Source organism: Pelmatolapia mariae, linkage group LG6 (genome assembly GCF_036321145.2).
Source record: "Pelmatolapia mariae isolate MD_Pm_ZW linkage group LG6, Pm_UMD_F_2, whole genome shotgun sequence".
In the NCBI taxonomy this organism is placed as follows: domain Eukaryota; kingdom Metazoa; phylum Chordata; class Actinopteri; order Cichliformes; family Cichlidae; genus Pelmatolapia; species Pelmatolapia mariae.
This window is the reverse complement of record NC_086232.1, coordinates 31,912,837-31,939,368: the sequence shown is the minus strand read 5'-3', so window position 1 is coordinate 31,939,368 and position 26,532 is coordinate 31,912,837. Positions and strand designations below refer to the sequence as shown.

The 26,532-nt window shown below is 37.9% G+C and overlaps 1 protein-coding gene across 5 annotated transcripts; it reads right to left on the bottom strand.

Moving 5' to 3' along the window:
* Positions 1-229: 229 nt before the first annotated feature.
* gne (glucosamine (UDP-N-acetyl)-2-epimerase/N-acetylmannosamine kinase) lies at positions 230-26,429 on the bottom strand. Of its 5 annotated transcripts, none has more exons than XM_063476585.1 (15): positions 26,266-26,429; positions 11,830-11,853; positions 11,652-11,723; positions 11,255-11,403; positions 10,196-10,442; positions 9,483-9,690; positions 9,244-9,396; positions 8,925-9,137; positions 6,741-6,828; positions 5,825-6,035; positions 5,588-5,717; positions 5,280-5,501; positions 4,050-4,232; positions 2,737-2,853; positions 230-2,322 (listed from the first exon to the last, which is right to left on the bottom strand). In XM_063476585.1, exons 3-15 carry the CDS (start codon positions 11,703-11,705, stop codon positions 2,087-2,089), a joined length of 2,211 nt encoding a protein of 736 aa, XP_063332655.1. In that variant the 5' UTR covers positions 11,706-11,723; positions 11,830-11,853; positions 26,266-26,429; the 3' UTR covers positions 230-2,086. The 5 variants fall into 5 exon arrangements, with proteins under 5 accessions (XP_063332655.1, XP_063332653.1, XP_063332651.1 ...); XM_063476583.1 differs by having other exon boundaries at positions 26,276-26,429; XM_063476581.1 differs by lacking the exon at positions 26,266-26,429 and adding an exon at positions 16,019-16,276.
* Between the last annotated feature and the right edge of the window lie 103 nt (positions 26,430-26,532).

The following is a 26,532-nucleotide window of genomic DNA, read 5'->3' as shown; positions in this document are numbered from 1 at the left end:
TACTGCCTGGCAGAATTTTGCATACATTTTTAGTGCAATTCATCTTTATATTTGACACTGGCCGTAGACCTAACTTGTTAGAAGTTATCACCATTGGCTTTTTTTCGATTTATTAATTCTTGCTTTTTCAGTCATTGATTTCATCAATGAGCAAAAAGAACAAAGCAGGTGTAAAAAAACAGCCTCATATTCTCGGCAGTGAAACTTGCAGACGGTGGTAATTAAAAGTTCTTTATTACACAAATATCAACAGCCTTTTAGATTCAAAACTGGCTTAACTGTTGGTAGCACAGATTCAACAAGATAAAATAAACATCTTGGTCCATATTGATAGCCTCACGCAGTTGCTGCAGATTTGTCGGCTAGACATCCATGAAGCCAGTCTTCCCCTTCCACCACATCCCAAAGGTGCTGCGTTGGATTGAGATCTGGTGACTTTGGAGGTTTTTTTGACTACACTGGCGTGTTCATGAAACAAGTTTAAGAAGTTCTGAGCTTTGTGACGTGATTAGATATTTGCGTTAACAAGCAGTGTTCAGTGTTTGTTCGTCAATATTAAAACTGATCTGGTCAATAGATAGGAGAGGAGCCACTATCGAGTGCTCAACATTTGTAGGAATTCCTTCAGGTCCACTGGAAAAGCATTTCAGGTGAAAAACTCCTAAAGACCTCAATGCATGTTTAATGCATAAATTAAACATTTATAAGTTTTAAAACAAAACTGAAGACATCAAAATTTGAAAATTAATTTAAAAAAAAAGAAAAAGAAAAAATTGAATAAATAGGTGTTTCAACATTTTGCCTTCTAAACAGTAAATATTTTAATCTGGTCAAATGACACCTTAGATGTATAATCACTGTAACATTTCAAGGATGCAAAGAAAAAATGTTTGAACTGCTGTGCAGTTTCAATTTTTCTTTGGACACTAACTAAAAAGTTGAATAATAAATACTTAATTAACTTCAGTCTATTTCATACAATTGTCTAAAACTTATTTTCTCAATGAATATTAAACAAACATCCACAGAAATGTATTTAAAACTTACAAATAGCATGTAATGTGCAATGCAGTATATAGGTGTACATAAAAACCACGTTGTACATCTTCAGAAGAATAACGTTTTCATAACAAGCCTGGGAAAAACTTAAATAAAACAAACAAACAACCCCCCAACCTCTTATCATACTATAGCATCCATAGATCCAAAGCAGTTTTAATCATGTTTATTATACACCAAACACCGACAACATTAAAACCACCTGCCTAGTACTCTGCATGTCCCACTTGTCCTCTAAATGGGGCAAAGATTTTTAAACTTTACGAGTGTCATGTGGTATCTGACACCATGTTGTTGATGGTGAATCCTTTAGGTCTTGTGGGTTCCTTTGAATCTTTGTAGTAAGGCAAGGCTGGTGCTGCTGTTGGGGACTACTATCGCATTGTTGGGTGTTCTTCATGTAAGTGAGTTGTTTGTGCCAACAATATCAACAAAGGAACAATTTGATAATTGCTGATACTGACTTCACCTCACAGTAGTTTTAATGTTGTGACAGATTGGTGTATATTTAAAGTTACTTAATACCATTTTAGATTATTTCATTAATAAAAAAGAAGAAGAAGAAGAAGAAGAAGAAGAACAACAACAACACACATACAAAAAAAAAATAAAAATGTAAATTGTGTAATGTTGAAAACAGATACAATTGGAAATGCAACATCCGCACGAAATTGATAGAAAACTAAAGTTACAATAGAAAGAAAGCAACAGAAGCAAGATTCAGCTATAATTTGGTCACAAGGTTTCTATAAATAGACTATTCCATCCATCCACACCACAAGCACAGAAGGAAGGTTCTGGCTTGTACAGATAAGTTTTGGAGATTAATTCAACCTCGATACTATAGGCACTGTATAAAAGAGAATTAGGATTTCTGGCCCGTGCACTAGACCCACTCCCACTTCACATGTGTTTCCAGGTTTTAATCTGACTAACAGACTTCAACTTTGGAGAATAATAACTGTATTTGTATGTTTGTTAGACCACAGGGACAAAACTGCCTTGCAGGTTTTAATGATTTTGTTCTTTAATATATTCTTCTGGTTGCATAGTCTAACACCATGCTGGCTGCTCCAAGTAAAGCTGGTTCTTCCAAGTCTGATGTTACAACCTTGATGTTTTGGACAGAGAAGAGCGCTCTCTGCGAGATGACATGCTGCACTGGCGCCTGGTAGTAAGAGGCCAAGACTCCAGACAGAATCACCTGTGAAGGGTTGACTGTGTGGAGGATGTTGATGATGCCCACACCCAGTGCAGTGGCGGCTAAAAAGGGTAAGAACACATAAGGAAGTTATATTTTATCTTTTTTTAAATATATCTTTAAAACATTACCACATAATCTAAATAACAGGCTGCCTATTTCCATCTGTTTCCATGTGTATGCCAGGTTTTGAGATTTCTTTCATAAAACAAAAGGGGAGATTTTTTTAAAAACGGTAAACCCACAGAAGAACTCCTACTCAAATAATGCCTACTGTAAATGTAAGATGCACAGTAATATGTCCATGAGTAATTTATTTATAGTCTTTACTCTTAAGTTAAATTCAGGCTGTTGTGTACATGTGAAAATAAATCAGATTTAGACCACTGCTGAGGTAGAAATATTACCAACCCCATTTTCAAGCTAGGTGAACCTACTATTATCTACTATTTTCTCTGTGTCCTTTGTGAACTAACCCTTGGTCAGAACAGCGTCGGCTTTGGAGTTTCCCATTTTGGCTGCACTGATAAGATGTGCAGCAGTGATTGGCTCTGAGAGTTTCATATCCATCCCCTCCACCTTCAACAGATCCTCTGTAAAAAACAAACAAACAAACCACATGGATAATGGATAATGAACATGGATAATGATGAATGGAATGAAGCCACTTGAGACATACAACATACAACAAGAAGGGTTATGCTTAATTACTTCCTGACGTCGTTCATTCCTGTGCTGGATTTAAACTGACTTTAAAGCTTAAGAAACAGGAACTAGTATTGCAGGATACAGTTTTATCTAAATAATACCAATCTCACTGTTTACCAGATTATCATGTGATGGATGACTGAGTTGCTAAACAAAAACTCAATAAATATATATTTGTTTAAAAAAGTTATCGAATACCACATAAAACCATAAGAGTTGAGGTACAATTTTCTCTACCCCATCAAGAAAATACATGCCCCAATTTAAAAAACAAAACAAACAAACAAACAAACAAACAAAAAAAAACTCACTCCGGCCTGCTGTGTAAAATGTAAATAAAAACAGAATACAACACTTTCCCAAACCCACATTTTACTCAAAACAGAAAATATAAAATCGTATCAAACATTTTAACAGAGTCATTTTACTATTTAATGAAAAATATTTGCTCATTTTGAACTTGATGCCAGCAATGCATCTCAAAAGTTGGGAACTAATTATACTAATATTAACTGGCAACAGGTCAGAAACATGATTGAGGATAAAAAGTTGACCACTCCATCTATCAATGCAGGTTAAATCTCTATCACTCAAAGAAGGAGCCATGTGTTAGCATCTGCTTAAAATTTCCTGGGTAAACACTACTTAGGCTACTTCTGTGCTTACATTGAACTTATGCTGTTTCAGTACTATTGCACTATAATGCTGATTGCTGCTGCTAGCACCTAGTGTCAATACATTCACACTCTTGGGTAGTCTGTCATCATGACAGCAGCATAACAAGCAACATGGATATGAACCGTGCTCGGACGACACTGACAAAGTATTTTCATTTCGTTAGAGGCGATCCTGCCAATGCTCTATTAAAAAAAAAAGTTGATGGTGTAAAATTTAGTTGCACTTTCTGTTGCTCGGGTATCGTAAGAAAACTTGTAAAAGATTAGCTGCTGGATAAAGATTTATTTTGTGTTTATGTTTTTGTGGAGAGATTTCAATTTTTACATTTTCAAAGGTTTCTAAAGCCAAGTGTTGGTAAGCGCATAGCCAATATCGACTATACAAAAAAACCCAAATCACTCACCATCATGCAGTTTTTTGGCCTCTCTCTGAAGGGCCATCCCGGATGCATAGGCCTCTATGCAGCCACGGCTGCCACACATACACTCTGGGCCTTCCAGCGAAACCATGATGTGACCCAGCTCAGCAGCACAGAAGGTACTACCATGGACCAACTCATTGTGATGGATAATTCCTCCTCCAATACCTGCACACAGAGTCAAAATATTTTTTACTTCCTGAGACTTAAATAACCAGACAATGTAATTTACAAAAAGAATAAGGCAGTAAATATTATTTCAGCTGTAAAAATCATCATCGTAGTTTGTCTGAATTCATACAGGTCTCACAGTTATCATTAGTGGTGCAACGGATCGGATCAATTTTCGGATCAGCAAAAAAAGAAAAAAGACAAAAATTTAACATTTACTTATGGAAGTATTTTTTGCCTGTTAAAAACATTCAACTCAAGACTCATTCCACGCAATTATTAAAAAAAAATTATGGTACAATATAGGGCAGTATAATATAGGCTTTGTATCTACCACTCAATTCAATTCAATTTTATTTATAAAGCGCCACATCACAACAACAGTCGGCTCAAGGCGCTTTATATTGTAAGGTAGACCCTACAATAATACATACCACTCATTATATCACACTCCGCTGTGATATAATGAGCTGTCACGGTCACGTAGCTTTCCATTGACCTGGAGGTCCACCCATTTGTAGTAGTTAGGGCAACAGAAGATGCCTGGGACAGTTCAGCCACAACTTAAATCTTTTCCTGCTCATACATGCTTGGAACGATCTTGCCACTAAAGTGGACGCGAACGGGATATCATAGCGTGGCTCAAGCACGTTCATCATAGTTTAAACCCCTTGTTTCGCACAACGGAATACGGCCTCCCTTCTGCAGCTAAACACCCCAATAGCTTTTGTGATAGCTTTAGCTCGGTCGGATTGGGCAGCAAAGGGCTGCTTAAATACCGAAAACTCCTCTGCTCCTCCACTTGGACCGCTAGCACTGGCCATAGCTATCGCTTGACAGACCCACCACGCGCACCATACACATACTTTTTTTTCTTCTTTTTCGAATCTTCGGATCACGTGCGTGCCGAACAGTGGAGTGGGATCGGTTCACATTACGGATCAACCGTGATCCGCTGCACCACTAGTTATCATGCAAATAGATGAAGATCCTCGTCTGAAAAACTTAAAAAAAAAAAAAAAAAAAAAACCAAAAACTTCTCACCTGTTCCTGTGATGACTGTGACAAAGTTCTCCACTCCTTTGCCGTGACCAAACTTCCTCTCTGCCAGTGCAGCGCAGTTGCCATCATTGTCAACCCAGACGGGTAGGTGTAAAGCATCTGATATGGGCGTTCTTAGGTCCACAGAAGACCACTCCTGAATCAGCTTTGTGGAGTGTAGGACCACACCATCTTGGGGGTTTACACGCCCACCAGTGGACACTCCTGAAGAGCAGAAGTAAGTCTGAAGTTGTTGTGCTGGGTTTTTTTCCCATGTGTAAATGCGTTTTAGTATTAGTGTGTTTTCATACCGACACCAAGTATTCTACAGTTAAGGCCCACAGCATCCCGCATGGCATCATTGCACATCTTTAATATGAGTTCCATTCTGGCCTCGAAAGTCTTTGGATTGGGCTGGCTGTATTTCTTCACTATGGTGCCCTGGAAAAGTTTAAAAAACAAAACAGCAGAACAGACAAAAGCTTTTCAAAGTGAAAATGAAGAAACATTTAAAAAAACATTTAAAGTTTAGTGTTCATCCAGCCTACCCTCATGCAGACAATGGCCACTCTGAGGTTGGTCCCTCCCAGGTCGACGGCCAAAGCACTTTGGGTCTCTAGGATATGATCAATGTCCTGGGAAATCGGGTCTTTCACAGGAGGGAAGCAGAAGGTCTTTTGGAGAGGCTCGTCCAGGTCAATAGAACGGAGAAACTTGAGAATACGAGGCACTGCGTTGCCATCACCATAAATCTTGGAACTGATTTAAACAAACAAACAAATTTGCGTGTTTGCATTATGCTAACATTAAATTTTGTTTTGACTCCAAATACAGTTCAGTGTAACCCATTGTTACATTATTACCTTCTCCTGATTCTCAAACCTTTTTTTTAAAATTATGTCACAGACAGTGACTCTGCCATAACCCCCTTTTTTTTTTTTTAAATAATTTGGATAAAATCTGCCTTATAGATGAACAGTTTGGTAAAGTAACACAGTTTTCTTCTTTCGGAGACTGCACACAATAATCACAGACGTATATAACATTCATCTGCATGTCTATTGTTGGTTAATGAGCCTGACCTGATTCTGTACAAAACATGTTATGTTAAACATACCCTAGGATATACATCTTGCCATTTCCTGCTACTTCTAATATCTTAAAGGGCTTTAACAAATACAATTCATCAACTGACTCATTTGATAGATATGCAAATAAAGTACTGGCTGGCAGAGGTAAAAACAGGTCACACAACTTGAATGTGACAAACTGATAATGACAGACTGTAATTTCCAACATACTTTTGAAATCCTGTTCAACGGGACTTTAAGTGGCACTGTAAGTAAAGTTATTTAAAACATACAGCAGTTCCTTCATTGAAAGAAGGCTTGGTAAATGAAAATACACAGTTAAAAATTTGGTCAAACACCCAGGGGACAAATGAAGATTGTACACTGGCCATACCAGGGGTATCTCTTTCCAAACTGCAGCTCCAGAGCATGGTAGATTTTATTGTGAGTGTCGGCATCTCTGACATGTAAAACATTTTCACCTGGGAGAAAAAGAAATGTCCTCAAGTTAATAAGAAAAACAACCTGAGGCAGATTTAGCAGAACAATACAGCTTTGTAGGTTGAGGAAAATAACCTTGATGTTTTTGTACTATTTTGTCTTCCAGCAGCCTCAATCCTTTAAATATTCAAGGACAATTAATTCATGTCAGGCAACAAGCTGCCTTTATGAAAGACCAATGACATTTTTGCCCTCTTGCCAAATCTTTTGTTGCTTGATCCCAGTAAATGATTCTTTCCAGCTAGGGCTGGGCCATATTATACCGTTCACGGTAATACCGGTACAATGCTAGGCAACGATAAGAAAATGAAATATCGCGATAGAATATGGGTAAAACGCGCATGCGCAGTGCCGAAAAAGCACGGCAGTAATGGAGAACGAGAATGGGGAAAGTCGATTGTTGAGTGAAACGGATGAACCAGAATTGGTTTGTAAAAATGGTGCAACTTAACTGGTTTGGTGTTTGTCTGTCAGATACACAACAAAGCACATTTTTTTTGTAGAGCATGCAAGCGGCCGTCGTTATTGCCATATTTGTCGGACTAAGGTGCTCGTAAATCTGGGAGTAATCTGGGTCCTAAACTCCGTCCTTTAAGGCCCCGAAGTCAAACAAACATCACTGAGAGTTTAAAACTGTCTAAATTCTTTCATCTTTAATAAAACGACCAGCATTGCTGCTTTACCAGGTGTAACTATGATGTTTAACATCCAGGCATCCATGAAAACAGAATTTATTACATTTAATGGAGTTATCAGTTACCGGAAGTTAGCTCGTTAGTTTCGCTAGTTACCTAAGCATGATATAGCATGTTCTGACTGAGAGATTTCTGAAAAAATGCAAACGTAAAGCTCTGCTATCACTTCCAACATAAATGAAGACAGGAAACTAAACAGCAGTGACGTTTGTAGGGTTACTGAAGTTGGGCTAGCTGGTTTATAATGATGTGCTACGTGATCGCTAGCGACACAGCTGTGTTAGCATAACATAAACAGTGAAGCTGGAGGATGAATGCTAACACTTTTCCACTCGATAAAAGTTAACGTGAAGGTTCCTGATGATTAGAGACAAATGCAATCGCATAGCAGGATGCTGTAAACGGACCAAACTTCAGTCAGGAGAACAACTGAGATAATCCATCCACAATACGAGGTTAGTTATTAATATGCTGCAACAACATGGGAATAGAGCAGCTGTGACAGAATACAGCATTAATGAATCAATGGTACAGAAGTGGAGGAAGCAAGAAGAATGAGTTGAATAAAGTTTGATTTATCTGACTGCTATGTTTCACTTAATGTGTTTTATAATCCCGTGCACCTTATGGTCCGAAAAATACATATTTGACTTTTTTATTTGGCACACTGCAGTTTAATGTAGCAAAGCACCTCTTTTTAACTTCAGTGGATATTATACATGGTTATGCTCAGGATATGTCAGCCCATTTCTACTGGAAATGCCTTTTGGTTAAACTTTCAGCAAAGAATTTGCATTTGCACTGTTAAATGTTTATATAGCTTTAATGCACATAAAAAAACAGCTGCTTGTTTAAGTAAAATAAATGGATGGGGTTTTTTTGCACTAGTGAAGTTGTGGAGTTGTATTTTGTTTCGGAGAAATTATATCGTCAGTTATATCGTTATCGCAAATTTTCAAATATATATCGTGATATATATTTTTGGCCATATCGCCCTGCCCTATTTCCAGCTATACCACACATACTGACATTATATTACTCAATCACTAACATATACTAAAAAAATAAATAAAACATGAGACTCAGTGGTGTCTTTTGGACTATGATGACCTGACTGTCTACTAATAGTGCTGGGTGTTTGTCTCCTGGAGATGGGATTGATAGCGTATATTATGGGAATAGTATGAGAAAGTTCATGATGGGATAATCATTCCCGCTGTAACTTGTTTTCACCTTTTCCTCTTGATATTGCGTGACTTAAAAAAAAAAAAGAAAAAAAAAAAAAAAAGAAGAAGAAGAAGAAAAAGTTGCGCCTTTGTTTAGCTCTTGTGAAGCTTTGTATGAGATAAGCTCAGGGCAGTTGACATTCTTGTTACACTTACCTGTTTCTCTGCCTGTTTGTCTTGTTCCCAGGTTAATGACAGGTGTGCCAAAGGCCCCAGCCTCTCGTACCCCGCAGCTGCTGTTTCCAATCATGCAGCCAGCATGCGACACAAGCTGGATGAACTGCTCAAAAGGAATGTGCTTCACTGCTCGGAAGTTAGGGTGTTGCTCAATCCCCTTTCTCCGCATAACACGTACCATCTCCTTACTTCCTGTTTATAGGAGAAATGCTTATGTTATTTTTCTCAACTTTTGTTTGAGTCTCCAAACCTTAATGAAAAGAGGACTTTAAAAACAGTGACCACAGGTGGAGCTAACCGGCATCAATGTTAGGAAAGAGGATGAGAGTCTTCTTGTTGAAGGAAATCAGCGCATCCAGCATCAGCCCATAGATTTTAATAGAGTGCTGGATGTCCGTCGTGACCGGGTGCTGCAATGCTACAATATAGTCACCTTCCTGGACCTTGTCACCTGCAAGATGCAAATATCACATAAAATACAAACGTAGACTCATTTCTCATTAAATAATTTTGTCCTGTGAATATATTTCTGCATACCCAACCAGCTTTTGATGATATCCATGTAGTCCTCTCTGTGATGAGACAATAGCAGCTTGTCATATGAAGGGCAGCCAGCAAGGAGGATACGAGAGTGGTCCTCACACATAGCGATGAGATGCTGCTCTGCCATCCGTGTGCAGCAGGCGTGGTAATGGGCCAGTTTACTGATGGCATGGCGGATTGAGTCATCAATTGTACCACTAACCTGGAACAAGCAGCACAGGATAGAGTTAAAAATAATAATAATAATAATAATAGTAATGATATAACCACCCCCATCCTCCAGTAGCTAGTGCCCCCTATGTTATAAATTCTAGGTGACTCCCTTTTTTTGTTATCACATTAACAAGATTTTCAGAAAACTTGACCTCTGAACTTGATCTCAAGGTCAGTGTCACCAAAATTCAAACTCCTCTGGCATGTTTTTGAAGATGCACCTATTGTATGAATTAGAAAACTCTAGGTGACAACTTTTGAGATACTGTTATGACATAGTTGGGTGTCCAAGCTGTCCACCTGCCCAGCCCATCAGCCTTTTACAGCTGAGGGGTAAAACAAAAAGAAGAAGAAAAGATTCTGCACTGGTAGAATGCATAAAAAAATGTAAGTACTTGTGATGCAATACTGCCCCCATATTTTAATTTTCTTTTCATTGTGTGCTGCTTTCAAGCCTCTAATGAAGGAGAAACTGTTCAACTGGGTTTCCTCACCTCTCCTCCCTCCAGGTGAAGTATTCTAATATTCATTAATGCTGCAGCAGTTGCCAAAGCGAGAGCGTCGAAACGGTCACCGTGTACGACCAGGATGTCAGGTTTCAGTCTCTGTATAACATCAGGTAGTTTTACAAGTGCCAGCCCAACACTTTCCACCATGGCAGCCTCGTCCTCTCCTCTCACAATAGTGTGGAGCTTCGAGCCAATGTCAAAGTCGTCCTGCTCAATCATCCGAAAAGTGTTCCTGCAAAAACAAAACATTTCAGTAAGTTGCAAACAGCACAATGTATACTGAAAAGGTCAAATTATAGGATGGCAACAAAAGGTTTGATGCAATGTTTTTGAGACGCAAGAAAAAAAAGACTGGAAGCTTAATTTTTGGAACTTGGCAATGTGAGATTCAAATTTTAAATGCTGACCAAGTTATCCGAGTTATCTTTTGCACACAAATATTGAGTGAGTATGGAAAATATGACATGTCTCTATGAATATTCTAGGCTTATATACTCTGTCTTGCTTAAAAACACACAGACTATTGTTATACTGTCTGTGCAGTTGTTTGACTCCTTTACAAAAGTTCGAATCCCATCCGTTAGACACCAAAACTGGCTAAATATCACAAATCTCAAAACTCACTATTGATATCAATGTTTTTCGCCGTCACTCCACAACTGTAATCTTTTCCTCAGCAACCAAATCCCATGAGTTGCCATGTAATTCTTTGATTGGTTGAAAGTGCTTGCCTTGGAATATTACTTTTTACACTATATTATGACAGTATTCAGGAAAAAGTATGTTGTAAGTGATTTATCCTAAGTCTGATTTTACTTGGCACACAATTTAAAAACTGTTATAAAGTTTGCACTTTTGACACAAGCTGGAACGGAGGCTTAGCGACGCTGCGTCTTGTTACTCCTAGTAAATCAGTTATGTGGTTTGGATGCGCTGGTGTCCTTCATTTACTTTACAGGTCACAGACAAAATATTGCTGGCTATTTTGTGAGCATTTTCTGATGGTCCACAAGTGAAAAGGAAAAAAAAGTTGGGTCGTCTTACCCGTAGTCATCAATGAGATGTGAACCAAGCACCACAACTTCTAGTTCAAAGTCTTCTGGGTGGGATTTGATCCCAGACATGATGGGGGCCAGCTTGGAATAATCTGCTCTGTTGCATGTTGCCACACACACCCTCAGTTTCCTCTTACACTAAACCAGAAAACAGTGTAACCGCCACATGCACACAGAGAAACACAGACATTTTTTTTCATTTTAATTTAGTATGCAAAACAAAGAAATATATTCCTCTCAGTTATTTCACTGAGGTCTGAAGAAATATTATCATCTCCACACATCATTGTATTTCAACTACATGCTACATATGTATATGCTTCACAACACCTATATACATATTTAAAATGACATTTTTTCTATTGAGACAAGACATAAAATCACACCTGATTTGACTCTCCCATCTTTTCCATTGATTTCTTCTCTTTGTTCCTTTGCATTCTCAGAAAATACTGCTCCTGGGGAAAAAATTCAAATGCTGTAGGTAAGATCAAAATAAGAATGTGTAAAACCTTATCTTATACATTATTTTCTTTATACACAACACCCACAGATCATACTCACTTGGGCCTTCCAAATATTCAGAGGCTGAAGCATGAAAATAAACAAAACTACACTAAAAATGATTCATATTTAACATGAAGAACACACGCTAACACATTCTTTACCAGACAGAAAACATGCTCTACAACAGTGCTTTACTTTACAAGGCCAATGTGACGCACCTAGTAATGTGACGTAAGAAAACCTGTAGCACCAGCTATGCAGCTAATAACACTTTCAGCTTAACAGAAAAACAGAAAGACATATGCAAGAACTTTGGATTGGCAAAGACATAATTTATATTACTTTTTAAATGTAAACTGTCATACTGTCTTCTGTGAAAAAGATCTATTGCTCCTCTTCCGTTCACCCATTATTCTGAATAAATACCAGATCCTGCAATATGTAATTTTAAAGGATTTATAGCTCCTCCAACACAGCTGAAATATAATGTGCTGAATTCCTCATTGATGATAGCTTTGTTTATTCACTAGACAATATTGCTTCTATTTGCTGCAAGGAAGAAACCATATCAGTTGTGTTTTACCAGTCTAAGTGTCTATATATTTAGGCAAATGAGGTATATCACTAGTGCTGGTAACATATAATATTCATAATAAGTTGGGAATGGAATACATAACACATTGTGAAATCATTTTGCGGCTGTAGCCAAAGCAGCTGTCTAACTGTTAAAGGAAATGTGCTGTATGAATGCGTGCTGTATAATTTAGTTGATTAAATCGAGCCTATTAAAGCAAAGAAACAAGCTTGTAAAATGCAAGTTAACACAGTATTACAGCCCCATCCAGAAGACAGACTTTACAGAGCAAGTATTGAAAAATCAAAAAAATCAAAAAATCAAACATAGGCCTAGTTTGGCTGCTTTAGAGTCATGCTCTCTAATCTTGAACATACCAATCTATGGGGCAGTTCAGCTCTGCAGCATATTTTCAGGGGTGATATACTCTAGTAAGTGAAATACCTTTAGTTTTAACTGCTTGTGTTGTTTTTTTTACAACAAAGTTATCTGGATAAGCCAAAACTTTGTATTACATTTAGTTGTTCAAATTACAATGTCTCAAAAAATGTCTAAAAGAATACTTTTTTCAAAAGTCCAGGTTAAAGCGGGGGAGGAGCCGTGGCATGGATGAAGGTATCAAAACCCCGTTTATCCATAATGTGCTTGAGATGTTCTGTGAAAGAGCTTAACAAAGCTACAAGACAAACAATTTGGATGGTGTATAGAATTTAGTCCAAGTTTCTACATAGTAAAAACATATCTAAATTAGAGCTGGGCGATAGAACGATAACGATATGTATTGCGAAATAACTTTTACTCGATAGAAAAATTAAACTATTGCGATAGACCTCATCTCTCTTGTCCTCTTAAAAAAAAGAAAAAAAAGAACAGCCAATCCAAATTAAGTAGCGCAGAGCCGAACCAATCACAGCCGCAGCGTCACGTCACGTGACTTGTTACGTACAGCACAAGTGCCAAGGCGCACATGTGTATTTGTTTTTGCAGCCGGGCTTCCCATGTAATGAAGGAAATGAGTGTGCCAACTAGAGAAAAATCAACCGAGAGCGTGAGCGAAGGTTACCGAAGAAAAAACAGATGCTGGTTCCAATGCTGGAGAGCTTATCGAACGGAAGGGCCATAGAAGTTCCGTAGTGTGAAGGTATTTCGGCTATTTCAAGTCTGACAAAAAACAGAGTAGCGCGCACTGTAAATTGTGCCGAAAGCAAGTCTGGAAATACAATAAACCGGTGCATGCTCAATCTCTGGCTGAAAGCGCTAATTCGGCTTTTGTCAGACTAAAGTAACTGTTAAAACTGTATGAAAAGCTAAGCTATACAACAAGGAGAGATTGAGAATTTCCTTTTAGTTCTCAGTTTATTATTTGATACTGACAAAAGTTAGTCAATTTTGTCTGTTCTTCTGTAAAACAAACTAAGATTTATTTTTAGAATTAATATTTTGTTCCTAAGTGGAATTGACAATTTAGTAGTCTGTTTTGTTTGTTCTATTTTGAAACTTAAACGCTTTAGCGGCTGCCTTTTGTGTAGTTTGCAATATTTGCCTTTATTTATCTGAAACTGAAGTCTCATGTTCCTTAAGTACATCTACCCTGTTGAACTTATTATGGGAAATAAATATTAAAATCAAGACAAGCTGCTGATTATTTCACATTTTACTTGTGAGCAATGGCACATTTAAATCTTACAAATATAGTTATTTGGCTTATATCGTGATATATATCGTTATCGCCTGAAATGAAAAAAACATATCGTGATATGAAAAAAACTTATATCGCCCAGCTCTAATCTAAATCATAATTCTGCAACTCAGAATGACCAACCCTAAAATGTGTCCTGTGTTCAACTGCAACACAAATGCAGCCATAGACAATATAAGTATTGACAGGGGGATTGTCCAGAGGCCTTTATTATGAATCAGGATTTTGGCTTATCCAGATAACCTTATGGTTCTTGCTTGTAGTATTGTCTAAGAAACATCATCTGTGTCTTTCTGTTGCTTAAACAGGTTGTTCCAGATCCTGCTAGTCTTAATGATACAACCTGAATGATGTAATTTAAGGGAAGCAATATGCACATAAACGACACACCTAAAAACACAATAATAAAAGATCTTGACATTCATCTTCCTTTGTCCTAAAGATAAATAAGACCAATTTACATAAGGACATAAGGGGTAAAAGTTCCAGGCTGTCAAATTTGTTCTTAATTTTATCAATTTCTATGATCTCTGGAATTTGTTTAGCACCAAGGGCAACGTATAGTGTATACACACTATATAGTGTATGCGGTATAGTGTGTTAAATTTAAATAAAATCATAAATAGATGTTAGTCAAATTAAACCCATGTTTACATATAAAAATGCAAAATAAATCTTGAAATTGAGAAAGATTTGAATATGAAATTACAATCAAGTTAGCCTATTGTTATACAATAATGTAATTTTTGCAGTGATGCTGTGATGCTTAACATTTTCTTTTCCTTGGCATTTGAGTACACCGGTAAAGATTTAAACATTTCACTTGTTAGCATATAGATCTAAATCAACAGTCTTGCTTTTGTCAGGTGCTAACACCATTTTAAAGCAGAAATTCTAAAACTTTAGCCAATATTTCTTCCACAGAACATACAGCTAGCAACTCACAGATAGTCAGTGTGTTGTTACCATTATACTGCCTCTGTTGCAAACTTTTGAGTTTAATGGAAATAACACAAGAGAAACTAGTAAGCTAAGCATGGCCTTGAAGAAATAACTGCAGCTAGTCTATTGAAACCACATCTGACAATCAAGGTTTGAGACTGAGAAGCTTAAGTATCATAAGGCGGTCCTACCCTGAAGTACAGAGCCATCTAGCCACTGAGCTCCACTGAAAGTGTTTACTGGGGTCACAAATCAAATGGGTAGTAGCGGTATTTTCCATGTATAGCATTCTACACAATCCACTTCCTTCTGCTAAGATAGCAGGTATAAGGTGTATCCACATTGGCTTCACTTTCAGGCCTGGACCTCTACATCTTTCAAATATAGTGTATGTTTTCAGTAGCATTTTGTAGCTTTCCATCATTGCCTCCAAAATCAAGTACCTTGAAAGAAATGTGGATGATGTCTATTGTTAATAGACATCATTCATCCATCTACCGTTAATTAATAGAAAAGCTGGCTTTGTTTTGTTTAGAATGAGGGCTTTGCTGCAGGAAAAGGCACCCTCACTTTAATTATTAAGAATTCAATCAGCTATCACAGCAGTGTGGTGTACCATATTCTTCAACCCAATTTCAACCAAGTATTCATTCCGAGTGTTATATCTGTGATTTAGTTAAAGCAACATTAATTCTGGTGTTACATACACTGGTAAATCCTGTGATTTACCCTAAATTTTATTTAGCATGCGGTTGGTTCCACTCAAGCATCACAAGACAGCATCAGCAGCCAGCATTATGGTATGGGAGGGGGCAGGGATGCATTAAGAACGCAAAGGCAGGAATGACACAGCAATAGGAGGCAGACAGAGATGCTCAACATACAGAAGGGAGAAAATAAAATGAGCAGCAATAATCAGATGATGATTTAAAACAAACTAACAAATATAAATATAAATATATATATATATATATATATATATATATATATATGGAATCATGCTAAATGAGAAAAAGGCCCATCTGACTTACGTGAGGACTTATCTGCACAGAACCCAGATGCTTATCCATGCCACACCTCTACAGATTCTTGGCTAAAAAGCAATCTTTGATTGTTATTATTATATTTTTATTATCCAAGGATTTGTTTTTGCCGTTATCATGGACGCATTAAGGAACGAAGGGAGGGCATGCGCAACCCAGCACACAGCAGGAGAGAAAGGAAGTGAGAGAGGTAGCCCGACACAGACATAGAGCTGGGGGAGGAGCTGTAGGAGACGAGGGTAGGGTTCAATTGAAATAATGCCAATGATTCACCGAGTATGTGACAGCAAACAATGAAGGAGAATGGCTTGGCACTTCATACTCTATATCATATGCCTCTAGCTATTATGACAAAATAACATAATTCCCTATTGTAGTAATAGACATGAAATTGTTAAGTGCTGTTTTTCATGAGCCTGTTTAAAAAAAGAAGAAGGAAAAAAAGTCTATGCAATGTTAAACTAAAACGAAAACACATAGAAATGATTTACTAATAATTTCAAAAAATATTAAAGCAGCTTTAAATAGTGTTTAGCTGCCACTGTACATTTAAAAGGTGCAAGAATTTTACTCCAATTAATTCAGTGATTATCAGACCAAATCTGTTGTCAGCGTTGTTCAGGAAATTCAGTTTGTGCAGTTCAATTCAATTTAACTACATTAATTAAGTCAATTTAAATGAATGACTAAAGGGGTCATAGTAGGGATAGTTACAGGAAAACGTTTATGCACAATATATTGATACAATAACCACTACTACAAATACTGACTTTGAATTTATACATATAAACATATTAACTTTACAAATATATTTTTACTTAAGCAAAATTTTTTTTACAAAGAATAATAATAATAATAATAAAAAACAGACTACAACATTATGTTTAACAAATTATTTGACAACTAATCTTTTAGTCTGTGTCACAGCTTACCTATGTCAGTAGAAGAAAAAAAACAGATTGAAATTTACCGTTAGGCCCTAACGATCCTTTCTCTCTCTCTCTGAATAATTAACGAGGTCATCAGTGCTGGGCCATGTGCCTAAAAACATGCAACATTTGCATTTAAAGCAGCACGCTATTAATCCTATGAAGCTGAAAGTATTTATTAAAGTCAAATAGCTGGATACAAATACAACCTCGACTTGTAACTGACCAGTAGGGAAAGGTTACATTCAGTGGTGGGTCTAATTATTAACCTTTTGTAAGCAGACGTGTGCAACTCAGGCAATTCTTATGTTCAGACAGGTTTTGACCATTCTCCCTATATGGCATGAGACTTGAGAGAGAATCATGAGAGAAGGCAACCGTACTATATTTTTCAATTATGTGGGGATGTCTGAATAAAGTCATGAATGAGGGACATTTCACAACTGACAGAAATGTCACTATGCATTACATCTCTTAAAACGGCTTTAAGGAAGCAATGAAAACAGATATGTTTATGTAGTGAAAAATCACAATATCAGGAAACAGCTCGTCCTGGCAACACTTTAGCATGCAAACACGCAAATATTATACCATTTGTAAAGGATCCTGCTTTGCTTGGGCTCAAGCTGACTGAAGATCAATAGGTGAAGCTGAAAGCTGCATGGTCTTATACAAAAATTTGAACGCATCTTTAAAAAACACGCTAAAGAGGAGTTGGAGAATCTAGCTTGAAATCCGTGTACAGTTCAGAAGTCAGTCATATCAATCACTGAATGTGACAGTGAACTCATCTCCAAATGTTAGAAGATGTACAAAGAGATAACCGCTTATTTCTGAAATATATCAGTCTTTATGCTATTCAATAAATACAAATAATTCTGAATGTAATGTATTTTTCAATAAATATTGAAGCAGGATTTTCTTTTTATGCAAAATCAATAATATGCAAAGGCAGTGCTAAACAGCTAAGCGGGCGATACATGCAACCTATACAACAAGCTTCCCAAGTTCACAACACGTTAAAAGAAAAGGAAGTGTAACACATTGTTAAGTTTCTTTCTTAAAGAGGTTTTTCTTTTTTGAAATATCTCTCACTGCCATTATATTGACCAAAGAAAGCACATATTCTGAAATAAAACTAAAAATAAAACAGTGGTGAACATTCCCAGGAGTGGCCAGCCAACCAAAATAAGACTCTATTGTCAACTCATTCAAGAGCTGTTGACTGTTAACCTATTGATTCAAGAAATCACTTATATAACTTAGCTCAAAAAGTAAGTAATTTGTGTTTGGTCGATTATTTGTTTACTGTAACAATGCCTATTCACAGTATGTTTTACATTTGTAAGGAAAATTGATTTTTTGGTTAAGTAACAGAGTTGTGTTGCACAGATGAAAATCACGCCAAATCTTCTGTGCTAAATAGTGCCAAAAAACTTATTCTGCTACTGCTATGATCTAAAGAGACTCAAGAACAATGTTACTGACATTTATCAGTGTAAAAAGGGCTACAAAGCCATTTTTACACTTTGGGACTGCAACAAGCCATGGTGAGAGCCATTCTCCATAAATGGAGCAAACCTGGAATAGTGGTGAACATTCCCAGGAGTGGCCAGCCAATCAAAATAAGAGTCTATTGTCAACTCATCCAAGAGCTCACAAAAGAATCCCAAACAACTAAAGAACTGTAGGCCTCCCTTGTCTGAGTTACAGTCTGTGTTCATGAGGTAAGAGAAGGGAAGAGAATCTCTCTTGTCAGTATGTGACAAGAGAGATGGACCTAGGCCAATATTTCAGTTTTCTTATCTAGTCATCTGACTTGTAATACAATGGCAGGAACCTTGCAAGTGTTGTCTTATTTCAACTCTTAGACTTTTAAAGCATTTTTATTGTCTGATAAAGACTGGTTTCATGCCAGTGCACACACCCACTTACTGGCACAGACAAACCCTTGGAAAGTTACAGTTGAACTGTTACCTCATGTGTCAAAACCGTCCCAAGTGGCCGCCTACTCCCATAAGACTGAATTACTGTAGGAGTTCAAATTAAGACGGACACAAATATGATGCACCGTACTCCATTCTGCCATACCGGATTGAGAGTCATAGTGCTCACTGACTCTGTAGGACTTTGTTTATTTAAGTAGTTCAGGGACCTGCAGGATCCTGCTTCACTCAATTTGCATAGGAGTTCAAGGTAACTTAGAAAAATTATCTATTTACAGGGAAAAAAAGTGACAGAACACTGAAAAAATAGGAACAGCAGCAGCTAAAATGTTCATTCAGATATATAAAGTCTTCATTAAAAAAAACACAGAGGGAAGTACTTCCTGCTTTGCCTTAAGTAAATATGTTGCAACACAAAGAAATCCACATGAAGAACACTCTTCATCCATGGCAGTAATCTTTGAACTTAAAGTTGATCTAACTGCTTTCCTTTTCAAAGGTACCCAGTTTCTGTAGTTCTGTTGTGCAGTTAAAATGTTTGCAAAGACACAAATAGCCCAAAGTCCACACCAAATATTTATTAAATATGGCTGCCAAAATGCCAACAGCACCTTATTTGCAGTCTAGGCTTTTCTTGTATTACCAATCTATGTAACACAGTGGTATAATGCCAACCAGTATAGCACACCGTCTTCCAAAGAATAGGGAGCAGTCACAACTAAGCCCAGACATAGTCACATGATTGCTTCTCTCCTCCACACTGCTCATAAAAACTGCAAATAAAGCCTGACAAAATGACAGTTGAGGACCTTAAAGACAACTACGATGTAACCTTAGTGACACTTCCATGTAAAGGAAATACTGAGAATATTATTACCAAACTTATGGTACTGTAGCATGGTTATGACACACGATAGCTAAATATTTGACATCAGGGTTTGCACTGCCTCAACAAGCTGTCAATTTTATTAAGAACTATGTAAATACATTACCATCCGCATACAGCTGGAACATCCTGGTATACAAATTATACAGATCAGGTGTGCTGATTGACAAATAACACAAAAATTGCAATACAGAGTCAAAAGCAGCTCCCAGGTAAGACCAAGAGAGTAAAAGGGCATCATGAATAATCAGAATTTTTTCCCATTAAGCTGACCAAGAACTGAATGTAAGGATCTTCTTTGAACATGTTGTACAGAGATTTCCAGCCCACAGCCAATAGCCCACTTGATAGCTCTCTATTTCTCTGTCCACGTAGCTTTCAGCCCAGAAATCCTCCAATCCCTGACAGATTATACCACATCCACTGTTTCAAGATTAGTTTCAATGTAGATGCACACCTACAAAATTAAATAATAAATTAATTAAACTTCTTTAATATTTAAACATAATTTATTCAGCTGTTTTCAGCAGGCCAGTAAAAATATACATGGGCCAGTAAAGCTCAGAGCCACGGACCCAGAGATCTTATGTTGGATTCTGAATTTTTACTAACATAATTTTTAAACATCTAAACCATCAGTACATCTGTTTTCTGCAGCAGTAAACGTGGCATCAAAGCACAGGTCAACTGTCAGCACTGATGATCTTGTTGTACTCGCTTTTCTTCACGCTCTTTAAAAAACACACAGACACACCTACACACATGAACAAAAACACATACAAAAGAACACATACCAAAATCTTCCTCATACCGGAGACCGTCACAACACCTTTTTTTTTTTTTTTAGCTCTTTTAGCTCCTCTTAACACAGAAGTTCCCAAAGTGTGGGGCCCGTCCCCTGGGGGGGGGGGGCGCAGAGCCATTGGGGTGCGGTATGAAAAAAAAAAAAAAAAAAAAAGAACACTTGGACACTGCTAGCATAATGGACAGACTTTTGACGGGGGTCCCACACAAACGCAAAGCAGGAGATGAAGCATCGCTAAATATGTTTCCAAACCAACTTCATTCTAAGCCAAAGACTAGAAAATATGGTGAAGCATATCTTCCCTTTGGCTTCACCTGCACAAGTGCCAAGGTAGGTCTCCCCTGCAGAATTGGTTTTCCCTGCGTCGGGAGCATGCACTGGGCTCTCCAAATCACGGACAAACAGCATCCCACATTCTTGATTTTTAGTTCACAAACACTTCTTGTAATGACTAACTACTCCTGACATTTTGGAGATGTTAGCTCTTTATACAGTAAAGTTACAGTGGGATGCAAATAATATCAGGCTGATCCTGCCACAATTTGTTCCCCCTGTTCAAATCACGGACAAACAGTATCCCACAGCTGTTTATGTTTTTGAACCTATTTTGCACAGAGAGGCATTTTTTGAAAACTGTATTGATAGCAATGTTGAATATTATTACACAGGAAAAAAACAACTACACGTAAAATAATTACACTGTGACGCCTCTGCCTTTCTAAATGGAGGGACAGTAACTGCGTGTGTATATGTAAGCGTGTAAAACCTGAAGATAGTAAGATTAACAGCAACAGTATTTTGTCTCTATCTGCCATTCTGCAATTCATCTCATGTAAACAATAACATGGCGCACAGCGTGACGTGAAAAAAGGCACATACCTTTGACGTTGCGTGACAAACTCTGTATTCCTCGTCCGCACGTAAACGCAAAAAGGGAGTTTTTAAAAATCTCAGTTTTCAGTGATTCAAAACGCCGTTTACATGTGGACAAAAGACCCAAACGCATAGAAACAGCTGCGTTTTCAAAAATACCTGTGTAGGTGTGGACGTAGCGTAAAAGAGTTAGTAGTTTATTTTAGTACTACCTGTAATTTATTGCAGTTTACTTGTATCTGCTTAATTGTTGTTAAAGAAGGGTGTGTGTGTGGTTGGAGGATGTGCCAGGGAGGCCTAGCAAAAAATTTTGGGAACCACTGTCTTAACATATTGAAGCATTCAAACAAGACAGAGTAAGTACTGCTTGTCTATATTTATCTACAAGGGTGGGGTAGTGGTGGTGGAGCTTACATCATAAAACACAATCATAAATGACTCTTAAATATGCAGCAACTATTCCCATACTTTTTCTGAGCAAACAAAGCAATAAATCAGGAAATGTGCACACATCCTGCTTCCATCCTTCTTCCATCCTTCTTTACTGGTTTGCTATGTAATCACACCTGTTTGAATATATGCAGGAATACCTTATAAATGTATTACAATTTTCAGTCCATTACACTCTGATATTTTTATTTCACCTTTACATCACTCATTCATAACCCCGACCGGTTATCGCCAAAGCACTTGCTCATAGGGGGTCATATGACTGTTGGGGTTGTTTTCTGCTGTCTTCTTTGTATTATTGTACGATCTTTACTTTACAATTATGATATTCATTCACTTGTCCTGTAAAGGCTTACACACAACATTCAGACATCTAAAATATGGACAGAGTATTCTATCCAACCAATCATCATCTTCAAGTCATCCAGTTCAGACAAACTGAGACGTTACATTAATACCACACTGCCATCTAATGTCGTTTTTAAGAAAGCAAGCTTTTTAGGACCGTTCTACCACTGGTGTCTTGTAGATGTGGTTACACTACTAACTGGAACTTTCATGCACACCCACCTGCTAAAATTACATCAATGCTCTTGTGTGGATGTTTTATAGGTGGCCGGCGCAATCGGTGCAACATAACACACTTAATGCCAACATTAAACATTATATTTTTTTTCAGGGACACCCAGTGACCAATGTTCCCTCTAAGCTGCGCACGTGCGCAATTGCGCACTGCTGGCACGGTCTCTGCGCACAGAAAATCTGCGTTGCGCACAAAGAAAAAATCTAACCTGAATTAAAATTAAAACTTCAACAATTCTGTTTTGCAGTGTTAGTCAGTAAGTGACTGGCTGCTCCCGTATGGGATTAGAACGCCACCTTATCCCATAGTCCAGCTAATGATGCGATTCACATTCGTATATACGCAGCTAATCAACGTCGTCGACAGGCTATGACAGCGTCCTTATGTGCCGACACTGGTGTTTTAGCTAGCAAAGCGGCGTGGCTGATGTGGAGTGAAGCCACGTTAATGACAGCGTGTACAACCATTGTGTGGACTTTATACCAGTTTTGATTTTGTGTTGATAGGCCACGTAAACCCAGAGTTAAAATATAAAATATATGCAATGTTTGGTTTTCTTACTATCGTTGTTTATATTTACTGCGGGAAGAAACAGTAAAAACAGCGTTTTATAAGGAAAACGCTCGAAAGCGCTCTCCACCTGTGAGCAAAAACAAAACCAAAAACACCCCCACCCTTTCCTATTGTCGACCGATCAAAAAATGATATGGCAAGTTGTTAAGAAACGGGGGGAAGTTTTAGGAGTGACGGCGGTGTTTGATATGTGAGAGATTTGCGACGCTTAGCGCAAATCTTGTGTAGTTAGTGTGTAGTGTAGTCAATAGTTTTGTTGTGTGTGTCAGAACAATGAGGCGACTGCTGAATGTTACAGGTGTTACAGGAGTGATACATCTCATGTTGTCAGGCCTGCAGGTATCAGGCTGTTGTTCTCCTTTATCTTATAGTGGACAGAAATTATTTTTGGAGTGGCACAAATAATTTGTGTGGCATCAAATTTTTGTTTGCCAAACTCAGTTACTTTTTTAAAGAAGTAACTATATAATTAATTGCCCAACATTGGTCTTTATATACTGTATTTTGCAGACAGAGTTTTACAGGACTCTCTCCCAGACCACAGACTCATACTCATAATACAAGTCAGAGCTTTATAATAATAAAAAAAAAAGAAGAAAGTTGTGTTTTTTTCTTTTGAACTTGGAGTTCAAGTTATTTTTTACTTCCAATAGTGTTAACATACTACACAGGTCAATGACTACATTTTTGTTTTACATTTTCATTGTAAGTGGGCTAAAGCAGTTAATTAAAAGTAGTCGAACATAAATGTAAATGCTGTAATTTGATTATTTTAATAAACCATGTAACTTGGATGGATTCAATGCTGGCGTGACCACAGTGCACACGTCTGATGTCCAGTGGCGTGTCCAGCGGGGTGGCCTGGGGGGGCACAGGCCACCCCCCCAAGCAGACTGGCCACCCCAGGTGCCACCCCGAAGCTAAAACAATGAAATTCAATCAAATATGAAATGTACGATTATGTTTTCACAGTGAAGCTCAGATATCCGAGTGCAAGTGAATGCAGCATCGGCTTCTGCACTATGAGCATCACATTAGCAAAGGAAGGAGAGCCAAGCACGAAAGACAGCACCGCAGAAAACAATTTTTCGGCGAAAGAAAATGAGGAGAGAATAAATGTCCCGGTAAGTAATATTAAGTTTGTTGAGTTTAGTAAACTTTGGTGAAATTAGAATACCAAGGAAAAAATAACACTTAAAGAATTATTGCAACCGTCGAATATTTCAGACAGTAGGCTACTGGGGGGAGCTAGCATAAGAGTTATGAGTCATAAGATATAATCCAAGTCGTAACATTGCTGTAAGGAGCTGCAGATTTGGTTGCAGGTTAATACTGGCAGTGTCACCATGCCAGCTGACTGTATTTCATCATCAGCCAGTGTTGTTCTTTATACATCAATATTAACCAAAGTTTACCATAAGGCAGCACTTACACTACACTGTGCGGTCTAGCTAATTTCTCTCATTACTTATCCTATCTGTCAGGTCCATGTTATGAATAGAGTGTAAATCACCCCATGAAATGGCTATGCCATGTTCAATGCAGGGATGTGCAGTTCTGGTTCTCAAGGCTCCTGTCCTCCCGGTTTCAGATGTTTCCATACTTCAACACAGCTGATTTAAAGAATCATTTACAGACTTGTGCACAACTAGGTGTTTGGGGATTATTTGATTTGAATTGGCTATGTTGGTATAGGTAACATCTAAAACGTGCAGGATAGGGGCCCATGAGGGCCAGAATTTGACATCCCTGACTTCTAGTCAAGGTCATACATCAGGAAAGTTGTTGTTTGTGACATACATTTTTGCTTTATTACTTCAGGGCCAACCAGTAGAGATAAAAGAATAGGAAGAATGAAAAGATCTCAAAATATTGAGAATTTCTTCCTTAAGAAGGCTAAAATACAACCAGAAGCAGAGAGCAATGTCAGGGAAAGGTGGACTGAGCAGCAGTCATCATTGTCACCTGTGAGTTCTACAAACGAAGGTATGTGTGTGAGTCTTTTCATTTGTTTCCCCACTTTTTTCCTGTTTCAAAATCAAACACCAGTTTGTGAGAAGATTATCTTCTTTTTTTAATAGGCAGATAAAGTTTTGCATTGGCATTGGCTAATTTGCCAATTGTATGTTAAAAATGTTCGTATTTTAATATTCAAAAATGTTTTGCCCAAAACATATGTGCACTATATGTCAGTAAAAATACTATGCAAATATTGCTGTACTTGAATGCTGAATAAACACTGACAAAGCACTGATTGTATCTCTTGTACATTATCAACGCAGTATCTAAAAACTTTGCACTGTAGTGGTTAAAATCTCATTCTAATAAGAGTTAAAAGCGCATTCGGTTATTAGGTTTATAGGGTTATTGAATTATGGTTAACGGTTGGTAGAATTTGTTTTTTAACATTATCTGCCAATTACATCTGCCACCCTTCTCCAAATCTGTGCCCCTACCTTGCCCCCCCAACAAAAATTTTCTAGACACGCCACTGCTGATGTCGCTCACAGTAGTCCAAGGGATCGCTCAGGGAGTTTGTGTGTTCGCTCAGACACATGAAAAGTTAGAGGGAACATTGCCAGTGACTGACCGTTAACTTAAAAGCCCCTTACATAATGCAAGTTTGCAAATGCATGCCCTGATTTCTATATAAAAATTAATCACCACTACGTATCGCTGAACTCAGTTGCAGAAAGTCATCCTTCTGCAACCAGAAATATTTTTAGACTAGATAAAGATTAAAATGATTGCCTTCGGACTTCTCTAAACGTAAAAAAAATGTTTAAAGAATGTAAGACATGCTCGGGCGGGTACAATCGGACTAATTTCTTATTTTCGCCTTATGTTCAAACGAATAGCTGTCTCAAGGAAGTTTAACTGTTTTAAATGAGGGCGGCTGTCGACTAGTTTAGCCAGAAACTTATGCTAGGTTTAGCGAGCACGTTAGAAATCAATACAGTAAATGAGCTAAGAGTGCTGCTAACACCAGCACACCCATAACGGCGCGGTGTTTCCCAGTTTGAGTGAGTGACACCTTATCCGGACAATCCCCAAAAAGTGAACAAACGTTTCGGAGTGGCCTAACACTCCAAGCTAGCTAAGGTTAGCTGGCGAAATTATACTAAAGTTCCGTGAAGTTTCCATCTGTGTAGCCATCGTTTTAATCATATTGTTGTGGAAATCCACTTACAGACACTCACCATGAATCCTCCAGAAACGCCGTCCTCATCTCACGCTAAAACCATCGATGGCCACACTTTTTTCTATTCCGCTTTTGGGTTTCTGTGGTTACGTCCCCAGTACTGTACATTGGTGCTCTCACACGAGGGGGGTTCAAGCTAACACAAACATGAAGCAAACCGCGACGACACCAGAGGCACATAGTTTGGACATTCAAAATAAAAGCCAGAGCGATCACGATCAACGCCTGGTAAAATACCTTTTACACGGCGGGACT